Source organism: Hippocampus bargibanti, linkage group LG01 (assembly GCF_051943395.1).
Source record: "Hippocampus bargibanti isolate YZ-2025 linkage group LG01, ASM5194339v1, whole genome shotgun sequence".
NCBI classification, from domain to species: domain Eukaryota; kingdom Metazoa; phylum Chordata; class Actinopteri; order Syngnathiformes; family Syngnathidae; genus Hippocampus; species Hippocampus bargibanti.
The window spans coordinates 18595661-18615470 of NC_142734.1; the positions used below are offsets into that span (position 1 = coordinate 18595661).

The window sequence follows — 19810 nt, forward strand, 5'->3', positions numbered from 1 at the left end:
CTAATGTCTGATTCTTTCTCAGAACGTTAACATTTTGTGTTTCTCATTGCACTCAAAGGTCTTAGTGTGAATACTATAAAACTTTAAACATTCGCATTGTTAATTGTACAGTATACATTACAACCAAATAATAGTCATAACATCTTTCAAATCGAGATTGTTTATGACTACCCGATGCGTCTTAAAAAGAGTAAACGGCCCTATCACATTAAAAAAATATTTGGACCATATGAAAATGAGACCAAGAGCAATTATCTCCATTTTTCCCACCTTTAATGTGACCTGCACCCTGTCGAGCTCGATTGGGGAAAGCAACACTGTCAAAAAATGGCTGCGTGTGGAAATAAGCAACTAATAATAATCAACTAATTTTCCATCCACCAGCATCTGCCACCAATTAAAGTAGCCACACATACGTTTTAGTTGTTCTGGTGGGCTGTTCCTGACGAAGCCGAAGTGTTTTAATTTGTTCTTAAAACTATTTGGAACTGTTCATTATTTCGCCTACCTTGATAAAGGTCTCAGTTCCAATCTCAAAGAGTGTTGCTCTCACCGCACCTGTGTCATTGCAGATAAAGTGTCCTAGAGAGTTTTGAATATCCCTTATAAATAAAATATATTGTTATGATTAGGGTGTCCTTTTGATGATAAGTAGTGTGTTTGAATCAAACACATACATGTACCTTGTTTTGCGTTGCGTTTGACATTTGGAAGGTGTGTTTCATTTTATATAAATGTCATTTTTTATTCACGATGTGGTTTACTCCAGAACAAAACTGCATACGATGACTCTTTAAGCAATTGGTTCTATGTCAAAATGAGTTCCTTATGATATTTTTATTTTACATACTTTGGTTGGGGTGATGGATTAGTCGCAAACTACCTCGTGTGTCCTGCTGTCTGTCACCGGCGTCGGAATCGAATTGCATTTGAAAGAAGCCTACAAAACTGCTAAATTTATCCTGCCTGCATGACGTCAGCACCCCTAAATCGGGATTCGCCTCCCAGAAAGTGCGTTTTACAATTTTTTTCGTCGTCGTCTCTCTCTCTCTCTCTCTCTCTCTCTCTCTCTCTCTCTCTCTCTCTCTCTCTCTCTCTCTCTCTCTCTCTCTCTCTCTCTCTCTCTCTCTCTATTAACATTGTTATTATCATCATCATTATTATTATTATTATTATTATTATTATTATTATTATTATTATTATTATTATTATTATTATTAATACGATTATTTCACTCATGTCATATAAGATAGATTTAACCGTGGTGTCATCCGCCCGCAGGCACGAATCGATTCTCCATCAACCGTCGGATCAGAAAACAATACAACGCCGCATGGTGACGTCACGCCGCTGATGGGTAACACTGGCTCGGCGGTTGGTGGGCGGGCGGCAGATTTCCGCGCGGACGCCACCAGAGGTTGAAGTGCACGCATCATTATTCGTGATTAAAACAGTGCGCGCGCTCAGTGTCACGTTGTAGTTGAAGCATACAGTACGGCACAATTACAGGCTGGTTCCGTGTGGATAATTGTTTTATTTATTTGTGTCGTTTTTTTTGTATGAAATGTAGCTGTTGTCACGGGGGTGGAAGATGACAAGGAGGATGGATGCTTAAAGCGTGCCAGGTGTGGCCTGCTTCCAACAGTAACATCTGGCCGGTGAGTCTCACCGACGGCCGCTTTGCCCTGCAGACTTCTCGGCGTGTGCTTGTGCAAAGGAGCGCGGGTCGGCCCGGGGATGGAGGAGGCATGTCGAGAGACTCCGTTTCACTGAATGCAGCTGCTTTTTTTCACGCCGGGTTCGGCGTGTCGGTGGCGACCTCGTCCTTGCTTTGCCGGAGGACGGTTCACGAAAAAAATGCTCCCTGTGCAGTATGCATGCACTGTGTTGCACATGCATTCATTGCATCGATGATGTGTAGATGTCATGCCTCCCATGTACAAGGGGGCCGGGGGTATCAACGACCATTGCTATATTAAACAATTACATACAATTAGAAAGCCTAATAGCAATGCAGCTAGTGGCATGTGTCACAATCATACATATTTGAAAAAAAACGTCACTTTCTTTACATCTCATGGATTTTATTTTTGCATTTTACAATACATTTATTTTATTGAATCCGGGAGCTGTGTTTGATAATGCGCCATGGGTAATCTAAACGGATGCAAAGGATTGAGGAATTTGTACATTACATGAAGTGCAACAGTCAGTCACCACATTTTCTTTTTCTGAAGCGTTCCAAATGAATCCCAGCAGGATTATGACAGTCGATAAATCATAAAAAGCTGCATACTCTGTCTAAATACAAAGATGACAGAGTTCTTTTGGCGCCCCAGGCGCCACCTAACCCACAGCCCAACTCTGGACTCGAGAGCCTCAAGGTAGTGGAGATGGATGAAGTCGACACGCAAGGAGAAGGGCCAGTGACAATCAGAGATGGACCGAGCGGCCAGAGAAAACTGTCAGACATTGAAAGCACCTCCAGCAACACCACCACCACCAACCTGCTAGCTTCTGTCAAAGAACAGGTAGGATGGCAACATATGCACCCTTGCTGTGGGTTTGACGCTCTCAATGTGTTTCTATACACGTCCGCACTACCAGCCTGCAATATTGTCTTCATCTCACTGAATCAAAATCACAAAACCTTTAATAATAGTCCCACAATGGGGTAATTTGCAGTCCACAGCAGCAATTTGGAAGGGGAAAAAACAAAAACTATACATAGAGCAAGGGGATGGGGGGTGAAAAGATAAAAAAAACAAAAACAAAAACTGTACGTAGTAAAAGTATGAGAAAGGAGCCAATTTAAATTTACATAGCAAATCCTTCACGTGTTTTTAGATTCTGTTGATTTCTATTCCATATTTTGTTTAAAAATTGTATACTGTGAGGCGGCTCGGTCTTTCGTGTGAATACATTTTGTCATCATGGGATTCTTATTTGTGGTGTCTTGAATGACGAAGCAGACACACATGTTTTCCTTATATATTTGACCAATAGTTTCTTGGATGTGTAATGTGGGGTAGGGGCTTGAACATTTTATAACATTTTTACGCATGTGCAGTGGATGGCAATACAAGGTACAGGAAGTCTATCAATTCAAACAACATACAAATAACTATCGTGGTTCATACAGCACATTACTGTTATTGATAAAGCTGTTGTTGTGCCCATTATTCTCTTATCCCGTCACTTTTTTATTCTCTATCTACTCTCGGCTCTCTCTCTCCATCTCAACCCAACCGGCCGAGATGAATGAGCCAGGGTTCCATTGGCGGGTTCTCCCTGAGGGGGAGTTTTCCTTTGCCGAAGACGCAGAGCGCTTGCTCATGTCGGCGCATTTGGTTTTCGTGATGGTTTTCCTCCATTGGTTTGGACCAGGGGTGTCAAACTCATTTTTTGCCACAGGCCACATTGTAGTTTCAGTTTCCTCTCAGGGGCCGTTAAGAATTAGGGGAAACCATGAGAATGTTTCATCTACTCCACATTTTACATAAAGAACATATTGATGAACAACTATTTTTCAAATCTGAAGTCAAGAATAATGACTGTAATTGTGGTTTACATACAACAATTTAAAATTTTGGTTCAGACTTGAGCATGGCACTTGACCTGCTTGATTTGCTTTCGCGGGCTGAATAAAATTATGTGGCGGGCCAGATTTGGCCCACAGGCCTTGACCTTGACACTTGTGGTTTGGTCCTTCGACTGCCATGGTTTTGTTGTGTTTTCGTGCTGGTTCTGGAAAGACCAGGAAGAGCATCAGCGTTCAAAGCAAAACAAGAGAGCCTAAATTGGAACAGCCTAACTTTCAGCCTCAGGGCCACATGCATGCCGCACTAAGCCTAAGCCACCCAGCAAAATCAACAAGTTGCTGAGGTCCAGCTGAGGACCACCTTGACATAACTTTTGTTTTGAACTAGCTTGTAGGTATCACTTGGTTTAGCTAATCGGGATCAGAATAAGAATCATCTTTATTGCCATGCAAGTGTGTAGAACACACAAGGAATTTGTCTCCGGTAGAACACGCTGCACGGGACATGGTATACAAGGTTGTTTTTTTGGTTTATTTAACCAATTGGTGCTTCAGAGCATATCAACACACAGTCTATGTGCTTTTAATTAGACAAGCTAGCCGTGTTGTGTAGGAGCAGACTGTGCAGCTATCTGCTCCTAAACTAAGCTGATTTAGTTGACATCCGTTTTGCTCAAGGCTGATACTCAATGTGTCAAAATCTAGCAGGAATGTGCATGATCAAATCACAGAAGGCTGTCAGATGATCAAAGTTTAAGTGCGATGTTGACTTTAATCTGCTTCTCTTTGGTGTAACGTCTTTGGGTTGACGACACCTGTAAAATATCATAAATGTACATTTAGTGCCTCCAAGCGCCCAAACATTGCAGATTTTCCTTTGGTTATTATCACTCCTTTTCAGCTACAGGCACCCAGAGAATTAAATCCAGATCATTATGTCACCATCATTCTCTGAGAAGTCAATATTGCACTTTACTTAGATAAACTAAAGCCAGTCATCTTCTTTATGAAGAGTTATATGGTGGTCAAGCAGACGTGGGCCAGATCTGGGGAGATCCATGAATGGTCACAATGTAAAATTAAGATGCTTGGTCCTTCAAAAAACAACAACAACATGCACACTAAGCAAAACCTCTTGAAGGGGGTTCAATAGATCAAGACCAGGGTCGCATCATAAAACAGATCTTTGACCTTGCTTGACCTGAGGCTGATCATTGCGTCTGACATCCCACTGCCAATGACAGCGTCGTGCTTACTCATAGTCACAATTACATTACAAACATTACAGAGAGTGTAACAAAATGTTATTAAGACATAGCAAAAAAATGCTAATGCAATCACCTAAAATAATTTGATTGAAATGCTTAAAACCAAGTATCAGTTAAGATAAATTAACATTTAGCATGCAAAAGGGCAAAACAAGTGAATAAAGAATATACTTACAAGAATGTTGCTTGAACCAACTGACAGTTTGAGCAGACCTCAATTGATCAGTCTTTATTCCATAAGTCTTCTTTTCCTTTCGGCTTTTCCCTTGAACGGGTCGCCACAGCAAATCAGTGTCCTCCATCTTCAGAGGTTTGATTCGCATGTTTGTTTTGGCCAAGCGTTTACGTCGGATGCCCTTCCTGACACAACCCTCTGTATTTATCTGCTTGGGACCGGCACAAGAAGACATTGGCTTATGTCCCCTTGTGGCTACAAGTGAGGAGCATAATTACAAAATGCTGCTTCACTTTTGCTTGATTCTGGTACCACACACACACAAGAGACCTGTCCCAGACGATCTGAGTGATCCAGATTCTTCATAGCATACTCGAACCTCCTGTATGTATTCAAGTCCAAGACTATTTAGAGTTTTGTAGACCTTCAGGAAGATTTTCAAATCTATTCCTTGACACACTGGAAGACAGTGTATTGATTTTCAGACAGGTTGCAAGGTCTGCACAAAAAATATACACTTTTTTGTTATCTGTTGGTGTAATGCAGTATAATTGGATGTGTAATTTTGCTGACTATGTATTCTCTTTGACATAAAAAATGACGCGTCATGTGACTCCAGTCCCCAACCTTCATTACTGACTTTGACCAGCTCTCAACATGCCTTTTGACCACGGACAGATAGGCTTACCTGTTGCTTTCCATTCGAAAGTGGGCATTTGGAAATAAAAAGTGTTTGAGTGGATCACCGGGTCGTGTTTGTGGGCAGACAGAGCGGAGGGATTACAAAGCAAAAAGCAGTATGCATTGCATTATTCACCACTCAGGTGAACGTGGGCGATGTAGCTGCTTTTGCTTTTGTGATTTCTCCCATTACCGAATGTGTATGATAAATGGCAGCATGCAAACACGAGTCATAAAAACAAGAGTGAGCTCAACACATCAGGAGTGATTTCCTTTCTTTTTTTAAAAAAAGCTGGTAAAATTCACTCTGTTGATCAGACAGAGGTGGCTAAAGTACTCATGCTGTTCTTAAGTAGAAGATCCATCCATCCATCCATCCATCCATCCATCCATCCATCCATCCATCCATCCATCTTCTAATCTTCATAGCCTCACAATCACTCTAAGGATAATTTTGAGTGTTCCATTGAACAACCATGCATGTTTTTTGAATGTGGCAGGAAACCGGAATATCTGTAGAAACCCAAGTGGCTTATAAAAGAACATGCCAACTCCGCACAGGACGGCTGTAGCCAGAATCGAACCGCCGAACCTCTGCAATGTGCATGGGGTGGGAATACTCACCAGTCGAACACCGTCCCATCCTAAGTAGAAGATGCTTGTGTGAAAGAAAAAGAAAAACTGGTCACAGTCAAAGTGCTGATTCTGTTCCTGCACTTAAATACAACATTATAGTACAACATTGCACTCCTTTCCAAAATCTTATTAAATCAAACATTTGTAGACAAACTGTACCAGTGGAAAGCGTCAATAAAATAAAATATGGACAAATGAGACCTTGAGACAAGTACAGTGGGACCTTGGCTTACGCACGTAATTGGTTCCCAGACAGAGTGTGTAAGGTGAAAAGTGTGTATCCCAAAAATTAATTTCCCATAGGAAACCATTAAAATGAGAATAATCAGTTCCCCGGTCTCCGTAAAATATAATTTTCAACTAAATAAGCCTTAAAACCACAAACAATATACCTTATTCTATGTACAAAAAATGTGCTATTGTATTGTAATGAAAGAAATACACTGCACTGTATAATAAAGTCGTTTTATTTATCTTTGTAATGGTCGTTGATGGCTTGATGGAATGGGGTGGAAGGTCGGAGGCAATTGCTGTTTGGAAGGTGTCACATTCCATAAGGACTGTAATTAAAGAAATAAACTGTACTCTATAATAAAGTCGTTTTATTTACCTTTGTGATGGTCGTTGATGGCTTGATGGAATGGCGTTCAGACTTCTCTTCCTGTGTTATGAAAGTCCGGTTAGGCATCTTTTTCCCAAAAAAGGCCGGTCTCATCTGCATTACATACTTGCCGAGGAACGTAGCCTTCTTCTTTCACCATTTCGAGGAATGATCCCTTGGAGGCTTTGGCAGCTTTACTGTCAGAACTGGCTGTCTCACCATGACGAGTAACGCAGTGAATCCCTGTACGGTGCTTAAAGTTCTCGAACCATCCGTTGCTATCTTTAAAATCATCAATAAACGGCGAACTTCCAGGTTGCCACATGACGATATCAGAGTGGATTTGCCGTGCTTTCTCGGATATAATTGCTTTATTCACGCTGTCGCTGGCTAGCTTCTTTTTGTTAATCCAAATTAACCGAAGTTTTTCAACCTCTTCTATTACCCGAGATCGTTGCTTTGACAGCACGGAAACACCTTGAGCAATACACGCACCTTTAATAGCTTCTTTGTTGCAAAGGATGGTAGCAATGGTGGACTTAGCATATTGCTACTGGGCCGTTAAGTCAGACAAACACACACCTCATTCGTGTTTCTCAATGATCTCCTTAGTCTCCTGGACTGTAATTTTGTTTTGTGTCTTCTTCGGCTGAACACGAGCCTATGGTGGGGTCTTTTTTGGTTTCATCACAGCAAAAGTATCCGTGATAAATCCTTGAAGACAAACGACGTGTGCACTCAGAGAAAGGGGGAGTGGAAGGGTATGTGTCGCTGTTCGGTCGTGTGGTTTGGTGTTCTTCCGGCGGAAATTACTCCGCCAGACGTGGTGGGGCGGCGCTCCGTGTGTATCCCGAAAAGTAGTGCGTATGCCAAGGTTTAATTTTCATAATTTTTTTTTGTAACTTGCATCTTTATTATTTTTATAACATTTAAAAACATTTGAAATTGAACAGTTGAATACAGAATGCCTTGTGGCCAAATTGTATAACAACATCCTTTTGTAACTGCAAACTATTCAACAATAAAAACAACCAATCAACAAAAGTAAATCAGAATCAGAATACCTTTATTCGTCCCGCAATGGGGAAATTTGCAGTCCACAGCAGCAATTGAAGAGGGATGGGGTTGGGGTGGGAGTGAAAGGATAGAAAACAAGATATTCTAAGCATAACAAAATAAAAATGTCAACTGTATACTGTGCAAATGTAGATGTGCAAAAACCGTTCTATAAACAAGACTGTACATAGTGCAGAATCAAGAAATGCATTTAGATATATTGCAACAACCCATATTTACAAGTGTCCAGTTTTTTTTTTTTTTTTTTTTTTCACATGTGATCATTGGGAATTGTGAAGCCTGACAGCAGTCGGTAGGAACGAGCGGCGGTACCTCTCCTTCTTGCAGCGCGGGTGTAATAATCTCTGGCTAAAGGAGCTACCCAGAGCTGTCAGGATGGGCAGGAGGGGGTGAGAGGGGCTGTCCGTCATAGCTTTTAGTTTAGCTAGCGTCCGTCTGTTGCCCACCTCCTCTAGAGAGTCCAGCGAGCAGCCCACGACAGAACTGGCCCGCTTGACAAAGCGCTCCGGTCTTTTTCTGTCCCGGGTGGTGATGCTGCCTGACCAGCAGACAATGCCATAGTGGATGGCTGATGCCACCACACAGTCATAGAAAGTCTTTAGGAGTGACCCCTGAACTCCAAAAGACCTCAGTTTCCTGAGGAGGAAGAGGCGACTCTGTCCCTTTTTGATTAGGGCATCCGTGTTTGTTGTCCAGTCCAGTTTATTGTTGAGAGTAACACCCAGGTACTTGTAGGAGGTCACCCTCTCAATGTCCGAACCCTGGATGTTCAATGGTGCAGGTGAGGATTGTTTCCTGCAATAACACAAACACAGCAATAACAATAAAGCAAAGAAGAAAAGTGTCCGATAATGACAAATTTCCCTTTTTTGGATTTATATTTGTTAGTTATCTTGACTGTCTGGTTTGTGGTGTCGTTCGTTCATCCATTTGTTTGATTGTTTTTTTATATTCATCCCATTTTTCCCATCTTGTTTTAAACTTCCCTGCTTGGACCTTCAATATGTGTGTGAACCTATCCAGCTCAAATATCTCTTCCACTATTCCGATCCATTGGTTCTTTGTTGGTGGGTCGGTTTTAAACCATTTTGTTATGGCTTTCTTGCTGGCTATCAGCAACACTTTTATCAAGTACTCATCTCTTGTTTGCACGTTTTCTTGATTTAGGTCAGCTAGATACATCACCAAGTCGGTCTTTGGTATTTCGTAGCCAATTATCTTTTTCAGTTGAAATCATGTTGAAACAGGTAAACGGCCCTTTAAATGAGCCCAACTAGTGCGTTAATGCACCGGAGTATTAGAGGAGAGAAAATGTTCTGATTCTAATTTGCAATGATACAATACCATCGATGAAACAGTCGAATGTCAGTGACATTTTAACAAGCCCCATGTTAACGTTAGCATCAACATACTTCTGCGAGAAGTAGATTGCAGATAGCAAGTGTGGAAGGTTATGAGCCGTGTGCTGGCTAGCTAGCAATAACTTCGCCTCTGGACCGGCAAATTGAATTTCATTCCGATCGTTTGCCTGGATTTTTACCAATCACGAGGAACGGAAAACCATTCATGTTAACGGTGAGTACTATCACAAAGTTATTTTAAATAATACATTGTGATATTTTGCTGAAAAGTGGCCGCGTGTGCGCGCGTGTGTGTGTGTATGCGCGCGCGCGTGTGTGTTTACTCGCGCACGTGTGTCTGGCTCTCACTGAAAAACATTTCTAAATATTTTACTTTTATGACTCTCTTAGTCAAAAAGTTTCCCGACCCCTGCAATAACCTTTCAACATTTGACATTTCCAAAATATATGTGCATGATTTACATTTCTTTCCTGTCCGCAAAGCCGCCAGCACTCGTACTGTCCCGATTTATATTTCCCGGTCATCTCCGGGGTTGTAAAAATCTCACGATATTCTTCCATCCAAATTCTTGCCCTCAATTCTTGTCTCAAACTGGTTGTTGATTGTTGTATTTTGCACATATTTGACCATTCTTCCTCCGTTATATTGGTTTGAAGTTCCTTTTCCCATTTCTTTTTTATGCATAGGGTTGAGTTCCCTCTGTTCAACAGGAGCCATTTGTAAAGAGATGAGATTACTTTGTTTTTCCCTCCTTTATACGCATGCATCATTATCTGTATTATGTCATTTCTTTTAATTGGCGTATCCATTTTTATTGCTTTTGTATAGTAATCCCTTACTTGTATATATCGGAAGTTATCGCTCCTTTCTAAGTTAAACCTCTGTTTTATTTTTTGGAAGGTCGGTGTTTCCCCTTTTTCTATTATCGTACTCATTGCTGTGATACCTCTCCTTTCCCAACTCTTGAAGCCCTCGTTTTTATGTGGTTGAAAGTTCTCGTCATATGATAGCCACCTCAGAATTTTTGCCTCTTTTTCTAGTTTATTTTCTTTTATGATGGTATACCAGATATTCAATGTGAATTTTGTTAAAGGGTCAATCGAGTCCTCCATTTTCCGGAACAGTCGTCTGTCTCCCAGCAGTGTTTGAATTGGGTAACCCTCTTTTGTTACCTCCATTTCTTTCCATTTAGCTTGATACTCGCCATCACACCAACATGTCACTGCTCTGAGCTGTGCTGCCCGATAGTAATCTTTAAAATTTGGTATCCCCAATCCACCCTTTTCCTTTGGTAACTGTGGTGTCGTCAGTCTAATCCTTGGTCGCGTACATCCCCAGATAAATCTTGTGATCAATTTGTCCCATTCCACAAATTGTTTTTGTGGTATGGGTATTGGTAGCGACTGGTAGAGGTATAGCAACCTCAGAAGAATATTCATTTTCACTATTTCGATCCTGGAGCTTAAATCTAGGATGGGTGTTGACCATCTCCCCATGTCTGCTTTGATGGCTTGGTTAATTTTTGTATAGTTTGGTTCAAACAGTTTGCCTAATTTGGTTTCCGCAGTTTCCACAAATTTGGAATTCATTTTCACTGCTTCGCGGATGACACCCAGCTCTACCTCTCCAGTAAACCCGACGCCTCTCTTCCACCTGCATCCCTTACACTTTGCCTCTCAGAAATCAAATCCTGGTTTTCTCATAACTTTCTCAAACTAAACAGCGAAAAAACTGAACTTCTCCTTGTCGGTACAAAATCCACCCTTCACAAAGCAAACAGTTTCTCTCTCACCATTGACAATTCTACCGTGTCCCCCGCCCTTCAGGTTAAGAGCCTGGGTGTCATCCTTGATAGCACACTATCTTTTCACTCCCACATAAATAACATAACCCGGTCTGCATATTTTCACCTCCGCAATATCAATCGTCTCCGTCCCTCTCTCACCCCTCACACCACTGCTATCCTCGTCCACAGTCTCGTCACCTCCCGTATCGATTATTGTAATTCACTTCTTTTCGGGGTCAATCAAAAATGTCTCCATAAACTCCAACTAGTCCAAAATTCCTCAGCCCGGATCATCACAAAAACCCCCTCATTTCACCACATCACTCCTGTCCTCCAACAGCTCCACTGGCTCCCTGTTAAACTCCGTATTGAATTCAAGATACTTCTGTTTACATTTAAAGCCATCCATAACCTTGCCCCCCCCCCCCCTATCTGTCTGACCTAATTCAAATCTCCGTTCCTACTCGGGCCCTCAGATCCTCTTCCTCCCTCCACCTCTACACGCCCTCTGCCCGTCTCACAACGATGGGGTGCAGAGCTTTCAGCCGCTCCGCTCCTAAACTCTGGAACTCACTTCCACCCAACATCCGCAACATTGACTCCCTTCCTACTTTCAAATCTCACCTGAAAAACCACCTCTTTAAACTTGCTTACATGGTCTAATTTATTATGCTGTTTTATTATTTATTGCTTTATGCATGATTTTACTGTTTTGTGTGTTGTCTTTGTTGTAAAGTGTCCTTGAGTGTTCAGAAAGGCGCTTGTAAATTAAATGTATTATTATTATTATTATATGCTTTGTGATGTACACGCCGAGATACTTTACTCTTTCAGCATCCCACCTTAATTTGTATGTTCCCTTAATTGATTTTGATGGAGTATAATTTAGTGCTAAGATTTGTGTTTTAGTCACATTCAGTCTATATCCTGAGTAATGTTTATATTCCTCTAGTTGCTGCATCAGTATCGGGAGGCTATCTTCCGGTTGTGTCAAATATATTATCAGATCATCAGCAAACAGGCTGAGTTTATGTTCCGAGTCTCTCATCTCCACGCCCTTGATGTTGTAGTTCTGTCTGATTGCTTGGGCTAGGGGTTCAATGAAGATTCTGTGTGATTGCTTGGGCTAGGGGTTCAATGAAGATATTGAATAATGTTGGTGAGAGGCAACATCCTTGTCTTCTCGATCTTTCTAGTATTATTCGGTCTGTCAGGCTGCCATTCACTTTCACTCTTGCAGTTGGCCCATTATATAGTGTTTGTATATTTCTAATTGAATCTTTGTTAAAGCCGAATTTTCCCATGACTTTGTATAGATAGGCCCAGCGGACACTATCAAATGCCTTTTCTGCATCCGTGCTCACCAACATTGCACTTGTTCTCGCCTTATGGATCGCTTCCACTATGTGTATAGTTTTTCTTATATTATCCTGGGCCTGTCTATTTTTAATAAAACCTGTCTGTTCTCTGTTGATAATATCGGGCATGACTGACTCATATCTTTTTGACATAATCGAAGTATATATTTTATAGTCGACATTAAGTATGGATATTGGTCTGAAGCTACTACATAACTCTATATTTTTACCCTCTTTTGGTATTATGGACATGATTGCCTCTTTCCATGATGGGGGAATTTTACCCTCCTTCATGGTATATCTGAGTGAAGATAACAAAAGTGGGCCTAGTTCTTGTCTAAATACCTTGTAGAACTCTGAGGGGAAGCCATCGCTACCCGCAGCTTTACCATTTTTTGTTCCATTGATCGCCACCTCCAATTGTTTTTCCGTTATCTCAGAGTTCAGGAATTCATTATCTTCTTCCCTTATCGATGGTAATTTCAGACCGTCCAAAAATTTTGCAATTCTCTCCTCATCTGCTGCCTTCGGTTGTGTATATAAAGTTTTATAATATTGCTCAAATGCTTCTTCTATTTCCTTTGGTTCTTTTAATATTGTATTAGTTTTGGGGCACCGAATCTTGTGTATTGTGTTTCGCGCTTGTTGTGTCCTCAACCTTCTTGACAGTAATTTATTTGCTTTGGGTCCTCCTTCATAGTAAATCTGTTTTACAAAATGTGCTCTTTTTTCCACTTCTCTTAATAATATTCGATTTATTTCCCTTTTTGTTTTTGTAATCTTTGTTACTATCTCTGTATTATTTGTTGTTTTGTGTTGGTCTTCTAGTTCTTTCAATTGTCTTGTTAAGGTTTTATATAATTGTTCTCTTTTTACGATGTATTGCATGTGCTATACATTTCCCTCTTATAACTGCTTTTAGCACATCCCACACAATATTTGGATTCACTTCTCCATTGTCATTTTCTTCCTTATATTTGATTATATCCCCCTTTAGTTCCTGTACTAGTTCCTTGTCATTCAATAACCCTGTGTTCAATCTCCAAGTTGCGTTTTTCCTTCTACTGTTCAATTTCACTGTCATATAAACGGCACTTCTTCTTTTCCTTTCTGCTTTTCCCTTGACGGGGTCGCCACAGCAAATCAGTGTCCTCCATCTTTAGAGGTTTGATCTGCATGTTTGTTTTGGCCAAGCTTTTACGTCGGATGCCCTTCCTGACACAACCCTCTGTATTTTTCCGGGCTTGGGACCGGCACAAGAAGACTTATGTCCCTTTGTGGCTACAGAACAAACAACTCGCTCAATAAAAAACGGCACTGTGGTCTGATAAATCTGTGACACCAATCCTACATTCTTCCACTCTGTTTGTCTTCGATCTTCATGAAAAAGTAGTCACAGCACGGCGCCGGTCACAGCTATGATAGGTCCCTACTCTTCTAAAAGAAGCTATTCTTATAAAACAACAAAATCCTTCATTAAACCGATCTGGTGGGGTGAGGTTCAATTTGGATAGTTCATACAATAGCCTGCTTAGTCAGACTTTAGTCTGTACCAAGTACCAAGTACCCTCTTGGATAGGAGGCGAAACGTCCGAAACCTTCAAATTTGTACATGTGACGGGCGTCACAACAGTGACTGTCTTCATCTCCACGATGCTGCCGTATTAATGAAGACGAGAGACGTGGATGTGTCTTTTTATTTCTTTTATTTCTGCAACACAGTATGGCAGAAGGGATGGGTGAAGTCGCATGGGTTTCGTCTTGTGATTAACCTGAATCTCCTCGAGATTGTTCTGCAAACTATGGGCGGGACATAGTGCCACACTGTGCGCCGTTGCGTCACTTCCTTCATAATTTAATAATCTAAGCGCACAACTCCGTTACATACACCCCCCTTAAATTATGCAGAAGTGAGGCAACATACACACGGAAGACAACAGAAAGACCAACAGGCAAAATAGACAAGGTTATCGGGCAAGGATGTACAAGGAAGTCAATTATGTCAGTCATCTGACCAACTACGTCAGGTGACTGGAGTAAGGGATCTGTCGCCGGTGTGTCAGGGTCTGTGCGCTCGTCGGAGATGCACTGTACTGGGTCTGGGAAGGAACTCTGTCCCCACTAACATAAGTGGCCTCAGCTCGCACCTGCCCATTCCCCTCTGTACAAACTACATCACCCTGCATAGCACTACATAACTGTGAAAGACTGGAGAAAGGGATCTGTTGCTGGTGTATCAGTGGTCTGTGCGCTCGTCGTAGATACACTGCACTGGGTCTGGGAAGGAACTCTGTCCCCACTAACATAAGTGGCCTCAGCTTGAACCTGCCCATTCCCCTCTGTACAACCTACACCACTCTGGATTGCACTACACAACTGTTACACGGTTGGGAAGCCTCTACCTCTACCAACACACTCATTCAAAGGTGTGCTACTTGTTACTTGTAAGGAGCTCATTCTTAGACTTAAGACACAAAAACACGTACATAAAAAAAAAAAAAAAACACTAATTGCAAAACAGCAGGTAGACAATTAACACTCTACATGTATTTCCAAAACGGGGGTCGACACACCGTCCACCAAGTGATGGGACTGCACAGCGTCTTCATTGTGCAACATCGCGGTCCCGGTCCAAAGTGGAGAGTCACTTGTGATCCGGGTCACGGCACCAATGTGACGGGTGTCACAACAGTGACTGTCTTCATCTCCACGATGCTGCCGTATTAATGAAGACGAGAGGCGTGGATGTGTCTTTTTATTTCTTTTATTTCTGCAACACAGTATGGCAGAAGGGATGGGTGAAGTCGCATGGGTTTCGTCTTGTGATTAACCTGAATCTCCTCGAGATTGTTCTGCAAACTATGGGCGGGACATAGTGCCACACTGTGCGCCGTTGCGTCACTTCCTTCATAATTTAATAATCTAAGCGCACAACTCCGTTACATACAGATGACGGCTGAAGAAAACTTCTCATCGATGGACCACTCCTGTACGACTGAGAGCTTACACAGACCCCTTCACATTTAATGACACCACTTTAATATTTCTGTTGTGTTGTAATTCTTAGCTTTTTCTTTTGTTACCCATGTGTCACTGATCACAATACAAATACAAACAATAATAACAGTAAAACACAAACAAATATATATTTGACTCCAAACATGAACTTCCAAAGCATTTAGGGGTTCCCCGTTTAAGTCCCCTTTCCCCTGTTGGTGGGCGAGGGGTAAAGCCTCTCCTAATGAGAGGGCCCCTCGAGTGGCAGAGATCACCTCCATTGCTGATCTCTCAGGCTCACTACAAATGTCCAACAATTCAATTCTAGGAGCTACGGCCGGAGCTTTGTAGACAATCAAACATCCTTTGGCTTATATTTGAACTGTTTTTTTTGACAGAAAAAAACCCTCTTATCTGTTGAATTGTTTCTTTATATATCCTAGTTATACAACAATATCCCAAATCTATCAACACATTGCCAATTATGAATCAGTTAACCCCCTTTAAATTCCTTCGACAATATTCCCACATTGAATTAATTTCCTACTTACCAACCGTAGATCTAAAGAAAATGTTCTCAAAGCAAGTTATGTGGATTTCACTTGTCCTTTGTAGGCAATTGTCTTTCTGTCCGAGTTCTTTGTCTTTCATTCTCCTCGTGTCTTCTCCATGTATTCTCGACTTTATTTCTTAGTACACTAAAGTCTCGTTATATCGATATTCAAGGGAGTCCGAAAAAATATCGATATAACCGGGACTATCGATATATCCGAACCTGTTTGCATGTAATTTTCTCCGTGCGTGCATAGAAATAGTATCGATATAACCGGGACTATCGATATATCCGATATCGATATGACGAGACTTTACTGTATTTGTCCACTTGCGCGCTGACTCCAATCTCTGTTGTGCTGTCGGACTCTCTTCTCCAGGGTTTGGCACCCGCCATCCTTTCAGCCTCATCGCTTTTGATGCGTCCTGTGCGCTCTTATATGTTTTTACTCCTTCGGTCCAGTAGACCCTCAGTGTGTCCATCGGGGATTGGAATCGAATGCCTTTCTCTTTCAGTAATTTTTTTAGTCCAATGTATTATTTGCGTTTAGCCGCCGCTTCTGTTGCATAGTTGTGGTCAAAACTCACCCTATTTCCCTCCATTTGAATCTGCGATCGCCAGGCCGTCTTGAGAATGTCCTCTTTGGAGTTGAATCTGAGGAAGTTTACGATCATCGCTCGTGGTGGTTTATTCGGTTGTGGCGTTCTGTGCGCCCTCTGAATCTCAAGATGAACATCTTCGGATATTCCCAGTTCTTTATGGATAAATTTATCCACATAGTTTGCTGCGGAGTCACCCTCGACCCCCTCTTTCAGACCCCAAATCCGAACGTTATTCCTTCTTGATCGTCCTTCCAGGTCGGACACTTTCTCTCGGGGCTTTCTTTGTTGTTCAAGTGAGACGGCGAGAATTTCTTGTATCTCCATGTTCCATTCCCCCACTTCAACGGCTCTTTCTTCCAGCATTTCGATGTCCTTCTTTTGCGCCCGCATGTCCGCGTTTACGGATTCGAGCTTTCTATTTGTTTCCTCTCGTAAGCTTTCAAGACCTCGTTTTATCTCCTCCATTTGTTTCGTAATCTTGTCTAACTTGGCGTCCAAACGGTGTTGTCCCGTGTCCATTCTGGCTCTTATGTCTCTGAGTCCACTCTGTAGATTAGCTTGGAGTGCCGTCGCCTAGCCAGGTGGATTGTCGGTTCCGTATGGTAGAGCTGTGTTAGCTTTAATCGCTAACACCTGCCCCCCTTCAACTTCGTCGTACCTGTTTTCACTCTATTTCTCGTTCTTCTTCTTTTTGTCCTTTCCTTTTCCAGTCTGAGTTTGATTCATATCCATTTTGTTCGAGTTGTTGTTTTCGTTTCTTTCCAGCCGTTTTTCCGTTTTTTTTTGCTCGTTGGCCGGGAGCTCCGTCTGTTTGCTGCTTACCGTCTCACTGGCATACCGGAAGTCTAATTTTCATGAATTTAATGTTCGTAAACCGAAAAGATCATAAGGCAAGGTGTTCGTAAACCAAGGTCCCACTGTACAGTAAAGCAGAAATTCTATTTCATTACAATGGCAGTGAAAAGGAACTATAAACTAAAATATAAAAGATGTAGTTTCAGTGCCTGCAGATGGTGTTTTTATTCCCCTCCAAATGACCAACCAGTAGATGATGAAATACTCTGATGATGGGAAATACCAGTTGATTTTATGAGCAAATAAATGCTTTGTGTTTTCGAAGTCACGCAGGCCTGCACTAACTTGCCACCAGCTGCCACTTAAAAGGGACATGAAAAAGGTCACATCCATCCCATGAACAACTGACCTAAATACAATGGTGCTTTTATCCTGAGATAGAAACCATATTTAATTTTGTACTTTGAGTGCATGCAAATCAGGTAGGACAAAATGATCACACGAACCTCCCAAATATTTTTTTTAAGTATGCTCTATGATCAGTTACCCAAATTATAGAATTGTTTATTTGATACATACTAGACTTATTTTATGATTGTGGTAGTTTAGTCCATATGAGAAACAGGCCTACAATGGTGCCAGTTGCCATTGATAATATGGCACTGAACCCCCGAACCGCCACAGTGGGGCACATTCACACATTGTTTTTCTCCTTTGCATGCATTTGTAATTTTTTTGGGGTGTATGTACGGTGTGTATGCAATAGCAATTTCAGATCAAAATGACGCACAAATTGAAAGTATAAAAAAACTCAGCGTGCATTTAAAAATGAACTTTTTCTACTTCTTGAATAAATAACGGACCTCAAGTTGGTTTTAGGAAGGATGCGCACAATTCAGGGGACACTGTCACAGCTCCAGATGTGTGCCCACAGGAGCTGCAGTTTGAGAGGTTGACACGGGAATTGGAGGAGGAGCGTCAGATTGTGGCAAGCCAGCTAGAGAGATGCATGCTGGGAGCTGAGTCGCCAGTGGCAGACAGCAGCAGGTAAGTACTTATTTTTCTTAAAAGTGCATCAGATCCACTTGAACCCATAAGGCTTAGTACAATCCCTGCTGGAATTCTGATTTGTTCAAATTTAGGCCTTCACCCCACTTTTATGAAATACAGTGGGGCCTCGGTTTACAAACACCTTGCCTTACGAACTTTTCGGTTTACCAACATTACATTGATGAAAATTAAACCTTCAGCACTATTTTCGCGATACACACCCTCCACCACGGCTGGCGGAGTAATCTTCAGTGGAAGAACACCAAAACACATGACCGAACAGCGCCCCAGCCGGCCTACCTTTCCACACCCCCTTTCTATGAGTGTACACGTCGATTGTCTTCAACGATACTTTTGCCGTTATAAGACGGAAAAGACCCCACCACAGACTCATGTTCAGCCGAAGAAGACACAAAACAAAATTACAGTCGAGGAGAAGATTGTTGAGAAACATGAACGAGGTGTGCGTTTGTGGTGTCACATGTGCGCACCACGCTTTCATGTGAATCTCAGCCTGACACTTTTCCCACGCTGTGTGTCACTTCCCTGAGAGTAACTTTCTACTACCATTCTACAAATAAAGAGCCCGGTATGCTAAGTCCACCATTGCTACCATCCTTCGCCTAAAAGCTTTACACAAAGGCGTTATTTAGTCGATGCTTTCACGTGACTAATGACACCGAAATTGTCACGTGCGAGTTGACAGCTGGCGCGGGGCCGCCGCTCCCGACCTCCGGCAGCTGATGTCAATTCCCTGATTACTGATACTGGGACGTTTCAATGAGTCGCTGTCACCTCACCAGTGACATGATTACGATGCCTCACGCCTCACCAGGGTCTTAGACTTGCCAGCACAAGAGTTTGCTTCGCCCGAAGTGATTGTTGGCCACGATCACGTAAGTTTGTTGCGTGTTTTCTTTTTCACCCCCGCGTGCCATTTTATTTTGCCTAGCTTGATAGGCCGGACGGATCGCCCACGCCCGCCTTCTTTTGTCGGGTCCGTGGAATCATCGGACTCACGCCTTTTGTTGTAATAAAATCTCTGCCAACACCTACGTCTCTCCCGCCTGTTCAGCTGATAGAAAAGGCTTGGCATGATGTTACCCTACGATCCTTGAAAGCAATATGGAAGAATTTGTGATGTGCAGGCTTTTATTGAACAGTTCCATCCCGAAAAGACTGTGTCTATGAGAATCATCAACATGATGAATGATAATGTGATGCCTCAGTTTCGTAAGACCTAACAAGTCAGAAAGCAACAGGTGTCAATTAAGAGCCATCAACGACCATCACAAATGTAAATAAAGTGACTTCATTATACAGTGCAG

At 42.0% G+C, this 19810-nt stretch overlaps 1 protein-coding gene across 2 annotated transcripts in view; it reads left to right on the forward strand.

Moving 5' to 3' along the window:
* Window positions 1–1607: 1607 nt before the first annotated feature.
* The window catches only part of LOC148903407 (plakophilin-4-like), a 48627-nt gene continuing 30424 nt past the window's right edge, over window positions 1608–19810 (forward strand). Inside the window, exons 1-3 of one of the 2 annotated variants that reach the window (XM_089002131.1) lie at window positions 1608–1658; window positions 2340–2531; window positions 18367–18479. In XM_089002131.1, the coding sequence (XP_088858257.1) occupies window positions 1608–1658; window positions 2340–2531; window positions 18367–18479 (356 nt within the window). The remainder of the gene's footprint in view (window positions 1659–2339; window positions 2532–18366; window positions 18480–19810) is intronic. The other variant, XM_089002139.1, reaches the window with a different exon arrangement.